This window comes from Delphinus delphis, chromosome 15, assembly GCF_949987515.2.
Source record: "Delphinus delphis chromosome 15, mDelDel1.2, whole genome shotgun sequence".
In the NCBI taxonomy this organism is placed as follows: domain Eukaryota; kingdom Metazoa; phylum Chordata; class Mammalia; order Artiodactyla; family Delphinidae; genus Delphinus; species Delphinus delphis.
In genome coordinates this window covers 37,099,950-37,117,168 of record NC_082697.1, presented here as the reverse complement: position 1 = coordinate 37,117,168, position 17,219 = coordinate 37,099,950, and the positions used below count along the sequence as shown (strand labels likewise).

General features: G+C 39.3%; 1 protein-coding gene across 3 annotated transcripts in view; it reads right to left on the bottom strand.

The window, feature by feature from the left end:
- SNAP25 (synaptosome associated protein 25) overlaps positions 1 to 17,219 on the bottom strand; it is a 79,607-nt gene that overhangs the window by 26,746 nt on the left and 35,642 nt on the right. For all 3 annotated transcript variants that reach the window (XM_060031229.1, XM_060031228.1, XM_060031230.1), the window contains exons 2-3: positions 1,990 to 2,125; positions 18 to 59 (exon numbers count right to left, since the gene is read on the bottom strand). In XM_060031229.1, the coding sequence (XP_059887212.1) occupies positions 18 to 59; positions 1,990 to 2,061 (114 nt within the window). In that variant the 5' untranslated portion in view covers positions 2,062 to 2,125. The remainder of the gene's footprint in view (positions 1 to 17; positions 60 to 1,989; positions 2,126 to 17,219) is intronic.

Below are 17,219 nucleotides of genomic sequence, written 5' to 3'. Positions count from 1 at the left end.
ATATAGTCACTGCTTACCTCTTCAACCAGTTGTAGCATACGACGGGTGCTTTCCAGCGACTAAGATAAAAAACACAAATATTATGAGTGCAGGATCCAGAGTTCTTGGAATATCAGAAAAACTTTCTTCACTTGGGAAACATAAAGGGTTGTTATCACATGTTCTTTGAAGTTTGTAACTGAACCACAATTTCAATCTCTTTCCTATCAGGCTTTCTACATAATAAGATTCCCTAAAGCAATTACATTAAAGCTGATTGTCATAAAATCAAAACCAGACGAAGTTGATTTTGATATCAAAGACAAAGTAAGCTCGAAAAGGTAATTTTGCATGTGCAGGAGGCATGAAAAATTATCTCGAATACTCAGAGGACTAATTTGGCCTCCCTGGACCAGGAATATTGAATTTTAAAGGCAAATATCATTTGTCATGAATTGAGATGAATCTAACATCGATTTTCTTATAAAGCTCCTAGAAACACAATTGGAAGTTCTTATCAGTACAAATTAAGTTGTTGCCCTAGGGTGGAAAAAAATCAAGCGTGTTTGAAACAACTAGTCTATAGGAGAAAGCTATAATAATTATCTTCATCCTTAGATAAGAAAAAATGAATTCAGCACTGGCCCCTTGGACACAGTGTGGTCACTTTTTTCTAAGTTCCTTTTAAATTACTAGAATCCAGCAACCAGTGTGATTTCTCAAAAGCTGTGCTTTTCAATGGCAAACTTATTTTGGACAAGAGTTTGCAGGAACATGAAGCATGTTCACTTTCCTGGAAGCACTGTCAGCAGGCTGCTTTTTGAAATAGAATGGCTGTAAGCAGAGGTATGCTGGTAATGTTAACAATGGGCTCTCCAGAAAAAAGATGTGTGTGTGTGTGTGTGTGTGTGTGTGTGTGTGTGTGTGTGTGTATTATTTTAATGATATAAAGGATGACTACCATAAAATTTATAAATAATAATAAAATACACAACACCTTATTGCAAATTCTGTATAGCCAATCGATTTTCACAGAAAACTTTTGTTGATTTTTGCTGAACTCTTGTGTCCACAGCTAAGCACGCATAAAACAAGAGCAGCTCTGGCATGAACGCTGGTTGATATTTTCATTTACGTGAGTGAATAAAAGGCAAGTGAAAGAATGAAGACATGTTTGGGAACTTTATTCATTTGTCAATGATGCAAGTGGCTTCTCTGCTGAAGAGAATCATAGTTTTCAAATACTGGAAGATTTTCTCAATTCTTTTTTGTGTTGCTTATAGTGTAATGGTTGCGGAGGTTCATACTTTTAAGTTTAATCTGCATTATCAATACTTTTCCACTTTCTTAAGTCTAGAGGGTCAACAAAACAATAGGTCAAGCCCTGATTTGTAGTGTTTGCAGATTCCGTCGTGTAAATACTTTTTCCCTCTCTGATTTCTAACTACACCATGGTATCACTGAAGGTGAACTTGGGAAGGTTCACGGTAACACGCCACTAGACGGTATCCTCACACTACAGATACAACACATGCCAAGAACTTTGAAAGCATAGATAGTAGTAAAATCATTAGGACGTGACGAGATCTGAGTATTTATTACCTTTGATTTTAATATGATCTATTCAATTGTCAGTTTATATAATTCAATTTTAATACCACCTTGCAAAGTTGGACAATGTAACAACCAGCTCTCAGAATTGAGCCAACTCTGGCACAACGCTGGCTGTAAGACACCCAAAGATGGTACTTTTCTTAGAGGATCTTGACTTCTCTAGATTTCTAGGCATTGGAAGCTTGGGCTCAGTCACTGATCTGCATGCAAGTTTTATAACCAACCCATTCCTGTGTGCAGAGCCCTTAGATATATAGGAAATCAAAGTCATACTCCTCCTGTTTTTGTTTTTTTTTTCTGAGACATGAGAAGAAGCCCTTTTCCCACCTCAACCTGAATAAGACAAACTACGCAGCTCTCCATCTTTTGCTCCCTTCCCAGGTCTCCATCCCTCACCTCATCAGCCAGCTGGTCAGCCCTTCGCTGCATCTCCTCCAGCTCATTGCGCATGTCCGCGTCTTCAGCCATGGTAGGGGTGGGGGTTGGCGGGGTGCCTGGGCTGGGGCGTCAGTGATGGGTTTGGCCACGGAACCTGGGAAGTAGCAGATTTGAAAATGTGAGAGCTTATATGTGTACAGGCAGGTGTGCTCAGCTAGGGGAAGGTCTCAACGGTCCATACTCTGTCTCCATGACTCATCTTCTGAGCTGTAAGCTGTACCCAGACAGGAGTCTGCAGAATGATGCTCTTTCTCCAAAAGCCACCATGAATACCTATTCGCCTACGTTACAATGGAGATGGATACCTGTCTGCCTATGAAATAATTTTTAAGACACACACCACTCAAGTTTGAAATGTCAGTAGGGAAGGATGTGGTTCCGTGTTAGAATACCTTTAACCTCCCACTTATTTATTTCTATTTTACTTTTTAACAGCTTTATTGAGGTATATTTGGCACACAATAAATCCCATATCTTTGAAGTATACAATGAGAAGTTTTGACAAATGCATCCTCCCAGGAAACCATGACCACAATTAAGAAAATAAACATATCCATCACCCCCAGAAATTTCCTCATGCCTTTTATAATCCTACCCACCCACCCATCCCATCTCACTGTAGCCCCGTGCCAAGACAACTGCTTATCTGCTTTCTGTCACTATAAATTAGTTTGCATTTCCTAGAATTTTATATGAATGGAAAGATACAGTATGGATTATTTTTTTCTGGCTTCTTTCACTTAGCATAATCATTTTGAGATTCACTCATGTTGTAGCATGTTGTAGCAATAGTGCATTCCTTCTTGCTGTTGAGTAGTATTCCATTGTATTTAGGGGCATTTAAAAGCAAAAGACAGAAAATCTTTCATCTCTTTCAGTTGTTATCAGAGGTTGCCAAGAGGGCTTATGTGGGTGTGCACAGGAATTTTTCTAAAGAAGGATGGGCCCTTGGTCCTGAAACGTGACCTGTGCATTTTTCTGGCTGCTCTCTTGAAATCCCGTTTAGTGCAACTTACAGTTAACCAGACTAGGCTACCTCCAGAGCCTTTCTTTCCCTACCCACCTCCTCCATTCTGGCCACCAGAATATGTACTCATGATATGATGTAGAGTTTTAAATGCTTTGCGTTTTACTTAAACACAAGTCTCCATTTTAGAAATTAGGGATCTAGGAAACAGAATTTGGAAGAAATTTATACCAAGTCATTCCTAAACTTTGAGATGAGCAGAAACAAAATTCCTATATTCCTCTGAGTGACTGGGATCTGCCCTCCAGGATAAAATGGTGGACCAGAAATGCTGAGTAGATTGTGGGTCGTAGCTTTGATATCAGAAAGACGTAGCTGTACTGCTGGTTCTGGCACTCAGTTGCTGGGTGACTCTGGACAAGTTTATCGCTGTCTCTGAGCCCCAGCTTTCTCAACAGCGTAAATAATACCAGACTCATTGGCTTGTTGACGGGCATATATTATAGAAAGTTCTGATCAACCTTGTTTGAAACGATGTGGGAGCTTAATATTCAGAAAGCTTGCTCATTCAGGATAAGCCTGTACCCTTTGCTAAGAGTGAAACAAATCCAGTGTTCGTTAATTAGCTTTCATTTACTGATGGCTGGGCAAGAGGCATGTTGCTGCAGTGCTGGTCACCCACGGAAGCCTGAAAACAGGGAAACCAACCGAGTGCCTGAATCTCCAGTCTCCAAGCAGCACCTCTCAAAGGATTTCCAGGTGGAGACAAACAAGAGCGCTTTCTCACCCTGTTCTCCATCTTCATATTTTGCTGCTGGGTTCTTTGGCAGAACTTCTTCCTTCAGTCTAAGCCAGCAAGTGACCTTTCCTTTTAATAGGCCAGTTTGTTAGAAGATAGAGGTCTTTGTGCTTTCAGACCTGTAGTGCTGTTGCTGTTTCCCACTCCTCTACGTCTGTTTGCAGATGGATGTGCCCCCAGAAATTCTTAAAGCATTTCCTGTCCACAGGGCACTGTATATTTGCTATAGACAGATACAGGGTGTGGTGTGTTTTCCTGTCTGTAGTTGTTTGTAGAATTTCCTTTGCCTGGAGTTTCCTGTGATAGGGTTTGTGTTTCCTGGACCATATTTTAAAACAAGAAATGATGCACGGGGCTTCCCTGGTGGCACAGTGGTTGAGAGTCTGCCTGCCGATGCAGGGGCCACGGGTTCGTGCCCCGGTCCAGGAAGATCCCACATGCTGCGGAGCGGCTGGGCCCGTGAGCCATGGCTGCTGAGCCTGCGTGTCCGGAGCCTGTGCTCCGCAACGGAGACGCCACAGCAGTGAGAGGCCCGCGTACCGCAAAAAAAAAAAAAAAAAAAAAAAAAAAAAAAAAAAAGATGCACGGAGTACAATATAAAAGTGAATTTGCCTTTGATGGACAGAGTTTTAGGACTACAAGTCAGATTTAATCCATGTGATTAATCTGGGATGACCGTACAGCCCTCATAAAGATGCCTAATTTTCATGACCAGCTGACCAAGGTTCCTAGACTCAGCATCAGCACCGGGCCATTTGCATCAGAGACGGAGACGTCTGAGGATCTGTCGCTGTCGAGGTATGCGGTACAAAGTGGGTTGTCTACAGTTATCCCTTGATAGCAGGTGTAATTTGTAAAGCTCTCATTCTCATTCTGCATCCAAGTCTATTTGAGACCCACATTGGACACACAGCAGACGGGCTCTGGAGAAAACCCTTTCTCCCACATCAAGGGGCTTACTTATTTACATGAATTAGCCTAAGACTGCTTTCTTATGTAGAACCTGGACTCAAATATGGGGTTAGGGCTCAGGAACAGAAGGTGAGTGTGCGTATTTAGGTGTGTGCCTTTGATATACGAGGTTGACAGAGACATGGATGGCTATTATGCTGGGGACATCGGCTGTTAGTCCAAGTGCCATAGGGCAGGAATGTCATGGAAAAAGTGTAAGCAGAGTACGCCCTGAGCTAACATCTATTTCTCTTCCTGTTTCACACTTTAATTAAAAGAACAAACCTATATACATCAATACCCATCGGCTGAATTATCATAGAAAGCTGAAACCTACATCTTCGTGTCTCCCCACACCGCTAATCATTTGAACAAGGCTTCTGTAGGACAGATCCCTCTCTTCTTGTAGACCCTGCCTGCTTTCTGGTGGAGATATGCTTTCAAATTCAACAGAAGTTTATTAAAGACTCACTGTGTTCAAAAAGCCCAAAGAAGAACACAGGGACTTTATAAACCAAGTCTGACAACTCTCCTTAATTATTAATAAAATCACACTAACACTTAATGAGGGCTACTCTTCGTAGGGCGCTGTTTTCAATGTTTTCACATAATAACTAATGTAAACCTTAAATGACACGTGGTATGCATCCTGTTAGTATCCCTACTTGGTAGATCAGGAAACAGGCTTAGAGGTAACTCTCTGCTGATACACAGATAAGTTTCAGATCATGAGTTTGGGTCATTTTCAAAAACATATTTTCAAAGCATATTTATTCTCAAAGCAAGTTGTGTGGATATTTTGTCTTTTAATTAAAAACTGGAAGTGATTTTATTTTTAGTTTCATTTATATACTGGAAAATAATGTAGTGGTCTGACAAGTACATCTCTTTTTTAATTGAAGTATAGTTGATTTACAATGTTTCAAGTGTACAGCAAAGTGATTCAGAACATATATATATACGTATATTCTTTTCAGATTCTTTTCCATTATAGGTTATTACAAGATATTGAATATAATTCCCTGTGCTATACAGTGGGTCCTTGTTGTTTATCTACTTTATATTTAGTAACATGTATCTATTAATCACAAATTCCTAATTTATCCCTCCACCCCCCTTCCACCTTTGGTAACCATTAATTTTGTTCTATGTCTGTGAGTCTATTTCTGTTTTGTAAATAAATTTATTTGTATCATTTTTTAAGATCCCACATATAAGTGATATCATAGGATATTTGTCTTTCTCTGCCTGACATTTCACTTAGTATAATAATCTCTAGGTCCATTCATGTTGCTGCAAATGGCATTATTTCATTCTTTTTTATGGCTGAGTAATATTCCAGTGTGTGTGTGTGTGTGTGTGTGTGTGTGTGTGTGTGTGTGTACACACCACATCTTTATCCATTCATCTGATGATGGACATTTAGGCTGCTTTCATGTCTTGGCTATTATAAATAGTGCTGCTATGAATATTGGGGTGCAGGTATCTTTTTGAATTAGAGTTTCTATCTTTTCTGGATATATGCCCAGGAGTGGGATTGCTGGATCATATGGTAACTCTGTTTTTATTTTTTAAGGAACCTGACAAGTACATCTCAAGTATATCCCAACTTTTGATATTATTTATCATCCCTACTTATGTTGTTAATTTCCAATTCTTTTTTTCCCTTGCATTTATTCTTACTTTATTTCTCTTTTCTTCCTAAGATGTGTTATCATATTGTTCCTTTTCTATCTTCTTGAATTGATAAAAGATTCATTTTACATTTTTTTCTTATTTTTGGTACAGTATACTACTTACTGCTATAAATTGTCCTCTGTGTGTTACTATGGCCCTATCCTACATGTTTAGGCATATAGAATGGTCTTTGTTATTTATTTCTAAGTAGTTTTAGATTTCAGTTTTAATTTCTTCTATAACTCAGGAGTTATTTGAAAATATGATTTTAAAATTTAAATAAGAAGGTTTTTTTTTTTGGTAATTTCTAATTTTATTTTCATTATGGTCAGTGAAGGGGACCCACATGATTTCTGCTTTTTGAAATCTGGTGAGATTTTCTTTGCACCCTAACGTATGACCAATTTCTGAGAATGTTTAATTTGTGTTTGAAAAGAAATTCTATTCCATATTTGACTCTGTCTAGCTACCTACCTACATCAAATTGAGCTGAAAAGGAAGGTGTGTTATTCAAACTCTCTGAAATCCTTACTCAACCTGATCTATTGACTTCTGTGTATTCAAATTCTCCATAGGAACTATAGTTTTATCAATTGCATCTTATATTTCAGCCCATTTTTTGTTTTTCTATTTTACAGCTAGGTTGTCATACTAATAGACCCCCAATGGCTACACATTCATGGTGGATTGTAACTTTTATCAATATTAAAGAATAGTATTGTACCTGTATACCCCATTTCATTATCTTATTTACATTACACAATTCTGGTCAAACTCAAGGGATTGGAGTATATGTCTTAGCCTATCCCTTTCATCTTCACAAAACAAACCCAACAGCAACAACAACAACAACAAACCAGTATCACACATCTAAACTGTGGGAGGTCTCATTTGGCTCATGACTCAGAATCTAACAGAGAGGGAAGCCACCTGTTTTCTCTGGGCTTTCGTCCTCACCTGTAGAAGGAGCCATCTCTTGGATGTGTTTGGAGGAAGGTCTCTTTCCCCAACTGTGATGGTACGAGAATGTGATCAAGGATGGGCCTAGTGCTATTACTTTCACTGGTGAAATTTCTCCTTGAGGTTAATGCAACTGTAAGACTCAAAGTGCTCATTCTTTTTTTTTTAAAAAATTTTTATTAGAGTATAACTGATTTAAAATGTTGTGTTAGTTTCTGCTGTACAGCAAAGTGAATCAGTTATACATATACACATATCCACTCTTAAGATTCTTTTCCCTTATAGGTCATTACAGAGTACTGAGAAGAGTTCCCTGTGCTATACAGTCGGTCCTTATTAGTTATCTATTTTATATATGGTAGTATGTATACGTCAATCCCAATCTCTCAATTTATCCCTCCCCACCCCCTTTTCCCCCTGGTAAGCATAACTTTTTCTACATCTGTGACTCTATTTCTGTTTTGTAAATAAGTTCATTTGTACCACTTTTTTAAGACCCAGGCTTCTTAAAGATTGCTCAGAATTACTCATTGATCAAAATCGATTAGGCAGATGGTTCCCAACCCTGGCTGCACAGTGGAATCAATCACAAAGTGTTCATTCTAAGGGAAGGGTGAGCACAGTTACTGCTGCTGAGATAAGTCCCTAAGTTTCCTCAAGCACATCAGAAGCATTATTTATTGTGAATTATCCGAATTAGGCCTAGGTTTGAAGCAGCCTTTCTCGATTAAGATAAATCAGCTGCACTTATCCAACATTCTGTGTCACATAACTCTTGTCAAAATATTAGGTGTGGACTTCCCTGGTGACACAGTGGTTAAGAATCCACCTACCAATACAGGGGACACAGGTTAGATCCCTGGTCCGGGAAGATCCCACATACCGTGGAGCAAATAAGCCCGTGCACCACAACTACTGAGGCTGCGTGCCTAGAGCCCATGCTCCGCAAAACATATTTTCAAAGCATATTTATTCTCAAAGCAAGTTGTGTGGATATTTTGTCTTTTAATTAAAAACTGGACTCAAAGAGAAGCCACCACAATGAAAAGCCCATGCACCGCAACGACGAGTAGCCCCCGCTCGCAACAACTAGAGAAAGCCTACGTGCAGGAAAGAAGACCCAATACGGCCACATATATGTGTGTATATATATATATATATATATATATATATATATATATATATATATATATACACATATGTGTGTGTGTGTGTGTATATATATATATATATATATATATATATATATATATATTAGGCATAGTAATAGTCATTTATTGACAACTTGCTATGTGATAGGAATCAAACCAGGAACTTCATATAAAACTTGAGGGTTTATATAGGATCCCCCAAACCTTTGCTATTCCAAGTGTGGTCCTCAGACCAGCAGAATTAGCTTCACTTGGGAGCTTGTTAGAGATGCAGAATCTTAGGCTCCACCCCAGACCTCCTGAATCAGATCATCTACTGCACAAGATCACTGAGCATCAGAAGTTTGAGAAGTGCTGCCCTAAACCACATTATCTCCATGTTAAATGAAAAGAATGAAGTAGAAGTTGATAACCAACCAAGATCACAGAGCTGCAGTGGAAGAGGCTGAGAGCCCCACCTTGGGAGCCTGACTCTGCCTGTCCCTCCACCCAGCACTGCATGCTGTTACTTCACTCTGCCCCTTCTATACGACCTGCAGACTTCCAGTAGCATTTTCTTCCCAAGAATCTGAGAGCTCCATGGGGTCATGGGTTCTAAATGTCTCACAACAGAGTCTTGTACTCGGAGGGTGGACAAACTGGCTGATTTCCATGAGATTAAGTATTTCATTCAGAAAGCAAAGGGGAGATGCTTATCAGAAAAAGCACACTGGAGACTTTCCATCTTCCCCAAATAATAGAGTCTGTGAAGGCTAAGACTTATTATTTAAGATCATTAGAGCTCAAAAGGGAGAAAACATTGAGGATTTTGAATGCTGGAGACTCTATGGATGGTCCTGATAAATTCTTCTTCTTCTTCTTCTGAAAATGATGATAATTAAAGTTCATGTCTTAATGCTAAAACTAAGGACCTGAGCAAAGAATAATTTTAGCAGGTAACAGGTAGCAAGGTTCTGTTGGCACTTCTATGGTTAAAAATTGCCATTTCTTAACTCTGCTGTGTTCATGGTTGTATAAGTTCTTCAAAGTGTGGACTGGACTTGGCTCCCTGTGACTCTACTTTGAACATTCTTGTGCATGAAATTCAATGTCCTCTTTTCACTACTGGTTTTAATAAATTTCTTAGTTGAATGAAAAGAGCATCTTTCAAATATGAAGAATAAGTGACTCATAAATGAACTGATTTACTATCTTACATACATTTTATGTCCATTATGTGGTTCACAGATAAGTCTCAAGTGACTTAGGGCTTCTCGGTAGTGTGATCTGAGGTCTCCTTGCATCTAAAACATTTTAGTTGCTTATTAAAATACATATTCCCAGTCACACCACCAATGAAAAGAGTTCTATGAAGATGGGGCTGGAATTTGCATTTTTGACAAAACCACAAGTCCTTCTTATGTGCCCAGAAAGGGAGAATCCATGTGCAGCATCACGTAAGGCCAAAGGGCTTTGCAAGTATCCAGTGGGCTGACAGTCCTATGATAAAGCCATCTAGAAATACAAGTACATGGTTGTCCAGCATTTAGGAGGCCATCTTGATCTGAGATGGCAGCCTTCTTTTCTCCCCACCATGTTCTCCTCAATATTTGATGGCATAGTATGTGCTGGGTTAAACACCATGAATGCATTCCCTATAAAAGAATTTTGCTTAAGAACCATCTCAAGTGACAAATATTTCAACCAGCTCACAGAATTGTCATTGTCTCCGTTAGTGTTTCTGAGGGATGGCACTGACCACCATTAGAGCCCAATTCTTTTCAAACTTGGCTTATTTATTTTCTAAACCACTGCACCCCACCCCATTCCTAAATGGGACTCTATGTTTGTACATCTGGATATATAAACAGATACAGTCCTGATCTGGTAAGTTCAGCTTCCCCAATGAGCCCCTTCCGTGGGCTATTCTGGGATTAATGACAGCATGGCTGACAGGCAGCTTTGCCTTGGTTTTTGCTTTTTACTGACCTGGGTAGGAGTGGCCTGGCATTTCAATGCAGCCAGCTTTGGCATCTCTTAATTGCAACAGGGCAGCCAGCCACAACCAACATTGATTATGCCTAAATTTCCCCTTTTCAGAAATGCCAGTGTTTCCTTTGTCTGTTTTGCAAATGTGGCCAAATGGTTATTTAGCACTGAGGTTTGTATTATGCAGCAGTTCCTGATTGTTTACTTGGGAGCCAAGCACAGAGGACTCACTGACCAGAAGAGAGGGAAAGGCAGAACTGAACCTCATCTCATTTACCCTGATCATAGTCAAAGCCAGCCAGAGTAACTTGTTCATCCATTTAACCAATATTTACTGAGCGCTATGGGTTAGTGCAGCCACATCTGGCTTGCAGCTGGAGGGGAATGGCTGCCTCTAAATGGTGGCCACAGGAGCTTGAGCTGGAAGCCTTTGCTTTCAGTTCTCCTCCTCCATCTTGCCTTAAGAGAGAACTGATGAAAATGTTTGTATCCCAAGGTACCTGGCTTGGTTCCTGAGGGAAGAATGATATCCATGTAAGACTAACACTTGGCCACATGAAAAACAAAATGCCCTAAATAAAATGATTCCACTCAGGAGTGCAAGAACATATAGAATCCAAGACCAGGCAGAAATACCCTCCTTCTCATCGAAACAAATTCTTTTTGTGCCCACATGACCAATCAACAGAAGGAAGCTGCTGTATGTTCCGGCTGCTGATAACTTGCTTTCAGTTGTAGATGCTGTTGGTGCTCTGCTTGGCATCCCCAGGATTTCCCTCACTTGGTTCCATGGTGTCATCCCCCAATTTCTGCATATTTTACTCTGACTCATGCATGTGACCCTCTTTGTAAAACTGCCTTAATGCTGCTTCACCTGATCCACTGAGAGCTGCAAGTCCCTGGGTCTCTCCAGGGCAGACCCATAGCTGGTGACCTGCTGGCTCAGGAGTACAGAAGCCCAGCTTTTTTTTTTTTTTTTTGGCCTTAAGGTGAGACACACCATGAGATGCAGTGGACACTCCGAAAGTTCTCTCGAGGTCATGCCAAAGCTAGGACCTTGCCTGCCATTGCTCTACTGCCTGGCTTCCTCTCCGCCTCGCTGTCCTCTTCCTCCCTCTCCCTTTCTGGTTTCTCCTGGTAGCGCCTTCTTAATAAAACACTTGCACACAAATACTTGTCTAAGCGTCGGCTTCTCAAGAACCCAACCTAAGACAACTTCCATTGGCTTGTGAGCTATACTTTATCAGGTACAGATGATTGCAAATCAGGTACTGAAAGAATTAACAAATCACTGCATTAGGAAAGGTTGGGGGAGAACAAAAATTCCCTGTGTTCCCAGTCCTGCCAAACAATATGGGAAGTCCTGGCTGGACTTCATTGGATTTGAACACTCCACATCCAAAATATCACAGAGTGGTTAGACTTGAGGGTTATTGGAGCATCATCCTCACAGAGGGAAGGGAAACTCAAGGGTGGAGTAGTTTGTTGGTGGCTGCATCATCACCTGGAACCCACTTCTTTTAACTCAAGAGCTAGGGTTCATCTTAAGGTATCACTGAAACAGGAAATATCAGAAAACTCGGGAGGGAGGAACCCGTCTTGTCTGTGCACATTGACTGTTTTCAGAACGTATAAACAATAGCATGACTAAGGCCAATATGCCCTGTGCTCTTTTCCCACTGTTGATTTGAGGCAACCACTCTTTTTATCTGCCATGATATCATCCCTCCACTAACAAGACCCAAACTCTAGTTTCTTCTGGCTTGGGTCTTTTTGGTGGGTACTGGTCTTGGCATAGAATGTTTTCTTTCCTCAATTGAAAGGAGGCATGTGAGCTGTATGCGGTTTATCAAAGAATCAGTAGTGTTTGCGTTGCTAAACTAATTGAGTTTCAGCATTTTCTGTTATTTTCCTTCCTCCTGGAGACATGACGAATAGCTTAACAGGCAAATGACACTGGTTACCATGATCTCTGTTTTCCTAGGAAAGGTACTCTTGGTGAAGACACCCAAGGCCAGGTCCTCCATATCACAGACCTATTATCCTTGTGAATAGTTTATCCAAAACCCTAGGCTTCCTGTGCCTTCAGAATTTAAGCAAAAATGCACACCAGGTTATTAACTTGATCTTTTTTAAAAATTGATTTCAATGGACTCACCTTTCAAACTTAGCCTTGTTCTAAGTAATAATGTCTCTAAAATCAGAAGTTTTGTATTTTCTTTAATAGACATTAAAATAGACACATGACTATTAAAATCTTAAGGAACAAACGTTTTTCATTATCCTCTTCAGCTCACTTGGAGAGCCATCAAGGGTGTGTGTGTGTTATCTTTGGGAATTCACTCACCCACTCACATTCTTGTCTGTATTTCCACATGTCTGACCCATGTAGAGGGGTCAGAGATAGGCAAGAGAAGCTTGGCAAAAAGGGGTTCTGAGAGCATGGATGTAGAATATTTGGGGTGTGTGTGAGTATGAGTGTGTGTCTGTGTGTGTAAGTACCTTTATCCTGGAATCAGGGAGCCCACAGAACAAGCGATATCTATCAAAATTCATACTCATTAATTTGTGGTTAACTTGAAGTTGGGAGGAGTACAGGGTGGTCAAGAGCTTTGACATATTACAAAGGAAGGTATGAGAATGTTTAGCTGGGAGAAAAGAAAGCAGAACAAGACTTAATGGTTACCACGAGGAAGAGACATGATGACTGTCTTTGTGAACCCAGAGGCCCACCTTCCTGAAACAGCTACTACAAGTGTTTCCGTGTCCTTTATCTGTGATCTACTGGGAGGTTTGCTAATTAACATAATGGATGTTAGGGATACTTTTTAACTGGTGAATTGAGTGTTCAAAATAGGGTAATTGGCTAGAAATGTAGGCACTAACATCCCACTTAATATGAATTGTGTGTGTGTGTGTGTGTGTGTGTATACTCACTCAGTCCAGACCTACTCATTGGCTTAAGGCTGAAGTTTGGTCCTTGATTCTGTTATGGTTAGGGAATTGTCTTGCCCACTGATTCTCATCTGGAGAGTTTACTAAAACTCAGCTTGCTAATGCAGTATGTGATTCCAGAACAGGGTCTGATAATTTACATTTCTAAGAAATTCTCAGGTGATAACTGTTGCTGATGGTTCACGGAACACTCTTTGGGAATCACTGTTGTGGTCTGACTATAAGGTCACCTGAATCCTCCTACTAGAATATTTTTGCAGCTTCCCTAATTAAGCCTTTTCTGCAAGGTTCTTACTGGAGTGTCAAAAAGAACAGAAAGCTGAGACATTGTACTGGTAGAACAGGTTGTCCAACTAGGATTGTGTCTTCTTTCTAATAAATATTTGCATGAAGGGAAGACTTCATCCTGAATCTTGTTTTCCTTATAACATAATATCTAGTTTCAAAGTCATGGGAGAAGAGACCCACAAGCATCACCTACTCTAACTAGTAGAAGCTGCGGCTATCTATGAAATAATTACTGAGAGTTACCAAACTGTGAGAAGACAATTTGCAACAGACTCCAAGGAACAAAACCATCAGCACTGGGGGCAAGTTACAGGAAAGTAGAGTTTGGCTCAGTAAAGAACCTTGGAGCCATCTGTCCAAAGTCTGAGTTGGACACCTTGGATGAAGTGAGTTCCTGTTCTTGGAAATATTCAGGAGAAAGCTGGTGGCCTATGGTCAACAGATTCAGTTAAGAGAGGGGACACTGGATCAAGCAATATGTAAATTCCTTTCCAAACCTGAGGTCTCCGGCTCTATAAAGGATGTCAAAGTGGATTTATGATGTTGATGCTTCAAGGCCAGGCCCGTTGCAAGAGTGGGATCTTTGCAGCCATGGCAATTGGGATTCACTGAGTGGCAGCACCATCGGCCTCTCCGTATTAAAGGATCCTTTGTGGGTAGAAACCAGAAACATATTTCCCAAGTGAACAAGCTCCCAGGAAGGGGCTGATTCATTTGCAAAGTCTGCTTTATGGAGGTGAGAACCAAAAATGCCAACCTAATGATTATTTCTTAAATTCATTGACAATCTCATATCCAACGACACAGGCATTCGCCCTGGGCTTTATAAGTTTCACCTCTGATGGAGATAATGTGTTTTTTGTTTTTCGGGTTTTTTTGGCCTTAGATAACAGTTCTGTTCTGTCTCTCCTTGAAGCAGCCAGCACCTTCAAAAACAATCCCGCTCCAAAACACACCCATCATGGACCAAGCTACTGGGCGGTTAAGCTAAGAAACTCGCAGAAAATTACTTGCTCTAGAAATGAATTCACTGCAGGGTTTCTTTAAATAGCAAAGCTCCTAGCTTACATTCTAGCATTTTCCAGATCATTAAGTGTTTGACAGAGAGAGGGTGAACAAAAGATTAAAAAGTCTGGCCAAAGCACCAGGAATCTCAGCTAAAGGCAGAAGGGCTCTAAATGATGTGATTTGTAAAATGAGAATTTACTCAAATCTCCAGTTGCTTATGATAAGTAACCAGTGTATAAATTTGATTTCTTCAATTACTCAATTTGGCATTCAGTAACATTAATATGGAGTAGATTTAAAAGGCACTTTGGACTAAATCTTGTGGGCGGAGGGCCCGGGAATTTTTTTTTTTTTTTTTTTTTTTGCATGTACTGAGACCATAGGAGGGAAGGAAGCTTCCTGTGACCAAGTGCTAAGATGTTCATGCCGGATAAATCCCCACTCAATGTGAGTTTCCAGTGTTCGCTTCTATCATTGTATCTGTGTTTAATCATGGACAGTTTCAATATACAATTCCAAAAAGTTAAAAACATGACTCTCATGAAATTATAGAGTGAACGTGTGTCAAAAATTTATTTAACTCATTAATGAGGGAACCAATTAGATGAAAAAGCTGGTTCACAGATAATTCGTATATAATGATGCTGGCTTGAGATTGCTAATTGGATACAGAGCTGGTTTATATCTTACAGGGCAGTAAAACTGTAACTTTTCTACTAGACAGAAATCATTTAAATCTCTAGCACACAAAAATCTCCAAGTTAATGAACCGGTAACTTCACAGGGTCTGGAGCCTGATCAGAAGTTAATAGTAAGTCAAACAAAGAGAATCAAGTAATCCTTGGGTGGGTCCCTTAGACTTGTATCCACTCTTTTGCCTTATTTCTAAGTTTTGGATAATTTTTCTTAATGATAGAAATAATCGAAAGAGGTGAGTTTTGCCTTGGGCACTATGCCAGGAAATTTGTGGCAGCCACCAGATGCTTCTTTTGCTTTGGAAGGCTGAGTGCTTTCTCCTAGTGTGCTTCGTAAAGAGGATTTAAAAAAAAAAAGGTTCTCAAATCTGGGGTGGGCGGGGGAGCACATTAAAATCTCAAAATCTCCTGGGGGGCTTTAAAAAAATCCAGGTGCCCAGGCAACACCCCAGCAATTCATTGAGAATCTCTGAGAATGGATCCAGGCAGCAGGATACATTAAAGCTGTTGGGGTGATTCTAACTGCAGCAAGATTGAGAACCAGTGAACTACTTAGAGTCAGTATATACTGTGTATGCCTAAAATAAATTTATCTTTAATTTAGGATCATACCGATATATATTATCCTGTTTTTTCTTTTATTTAATTGTATTTTGAAAATTTTAATTAATCATTAAATGTTTCTCAAATACCATTTTAAAAGACTATACTGTGCTTCAGCATATAAATGTGTTATGATTTATTGGGCTTATTTCTGAACATTTAATGCTATTTTCTTTTTCTTTTCTCTTTTCTTTTTTTTTTTTTTTTTGCCATTATAAGTTAGACTGCTATGGACATATTTATACAAAAACTTTATCTACTTCCTGGATTATTTTCTTATAATGGATTTCTGGGAGTGGATTTACAGGTCAAAAAAAAAAATTGTTTTAAAGACTTTCAAGACATATTACCCAAATTGCTTCCTATAAAGTCTCATCAGTGTATACTTTTAAACGGATGAGTTCTTCAATTTTTCATTTACATAATATTTACATATTCTAATAACAGTCAAAAATTCATTTTCTTTTAGTCTTTCTCAATGGTTATTTTTAATTTAACTTTTTATTCTGGCTTAAATTTATATTAGAGTATATACAGAAACAGTTAAAACTCTAATTTCATATTTTTTCCAAACATCCTTTTTACAACATCCTTTGTGGAATAATTCATTCTTTTTCCATTAATTTATGTAAAATAAAATATGTAGGTGGGTTAACTGTGCTTTGTAATGGTTAATAGACTCATAGATACACACGCCAGTTTAAACTACTAACAAGCTATTTTGAGTGTATTCTTGCCTCAATTTTAACCATTACTATTTCTTAGAGATGTCTAGTTCTGATTTTAACTCTCACTCACTTAGAGAACTCTTAGTGTTGAAAAGCAACTCAGATCTCATCCTCCCTAAGATGGCTTTAATCTGTCTGCAAGCAGCTTGTAGCTTTGCCAATAAGAAGCCTGCCTAAATCCATCTGTTCTACTTTAAATATTCTCCCTCTGTAATATTGGTTATACCCTTATATTATCTATGAAGAAAGACTTTTCTACACTATATCCCAGACTGACTTATTACCAATTCTGAATTTAGTGGGATCCATTTTCATATATTTTTGTTTGCATATATTTAATATTATTTCTGTAATAATTATAGCCTCATTGTTCTGTGCTTAATAGCCCTATTTACAGTCATTAAATGAAGGCTGAAGTTATCAAAGCCACATCACACA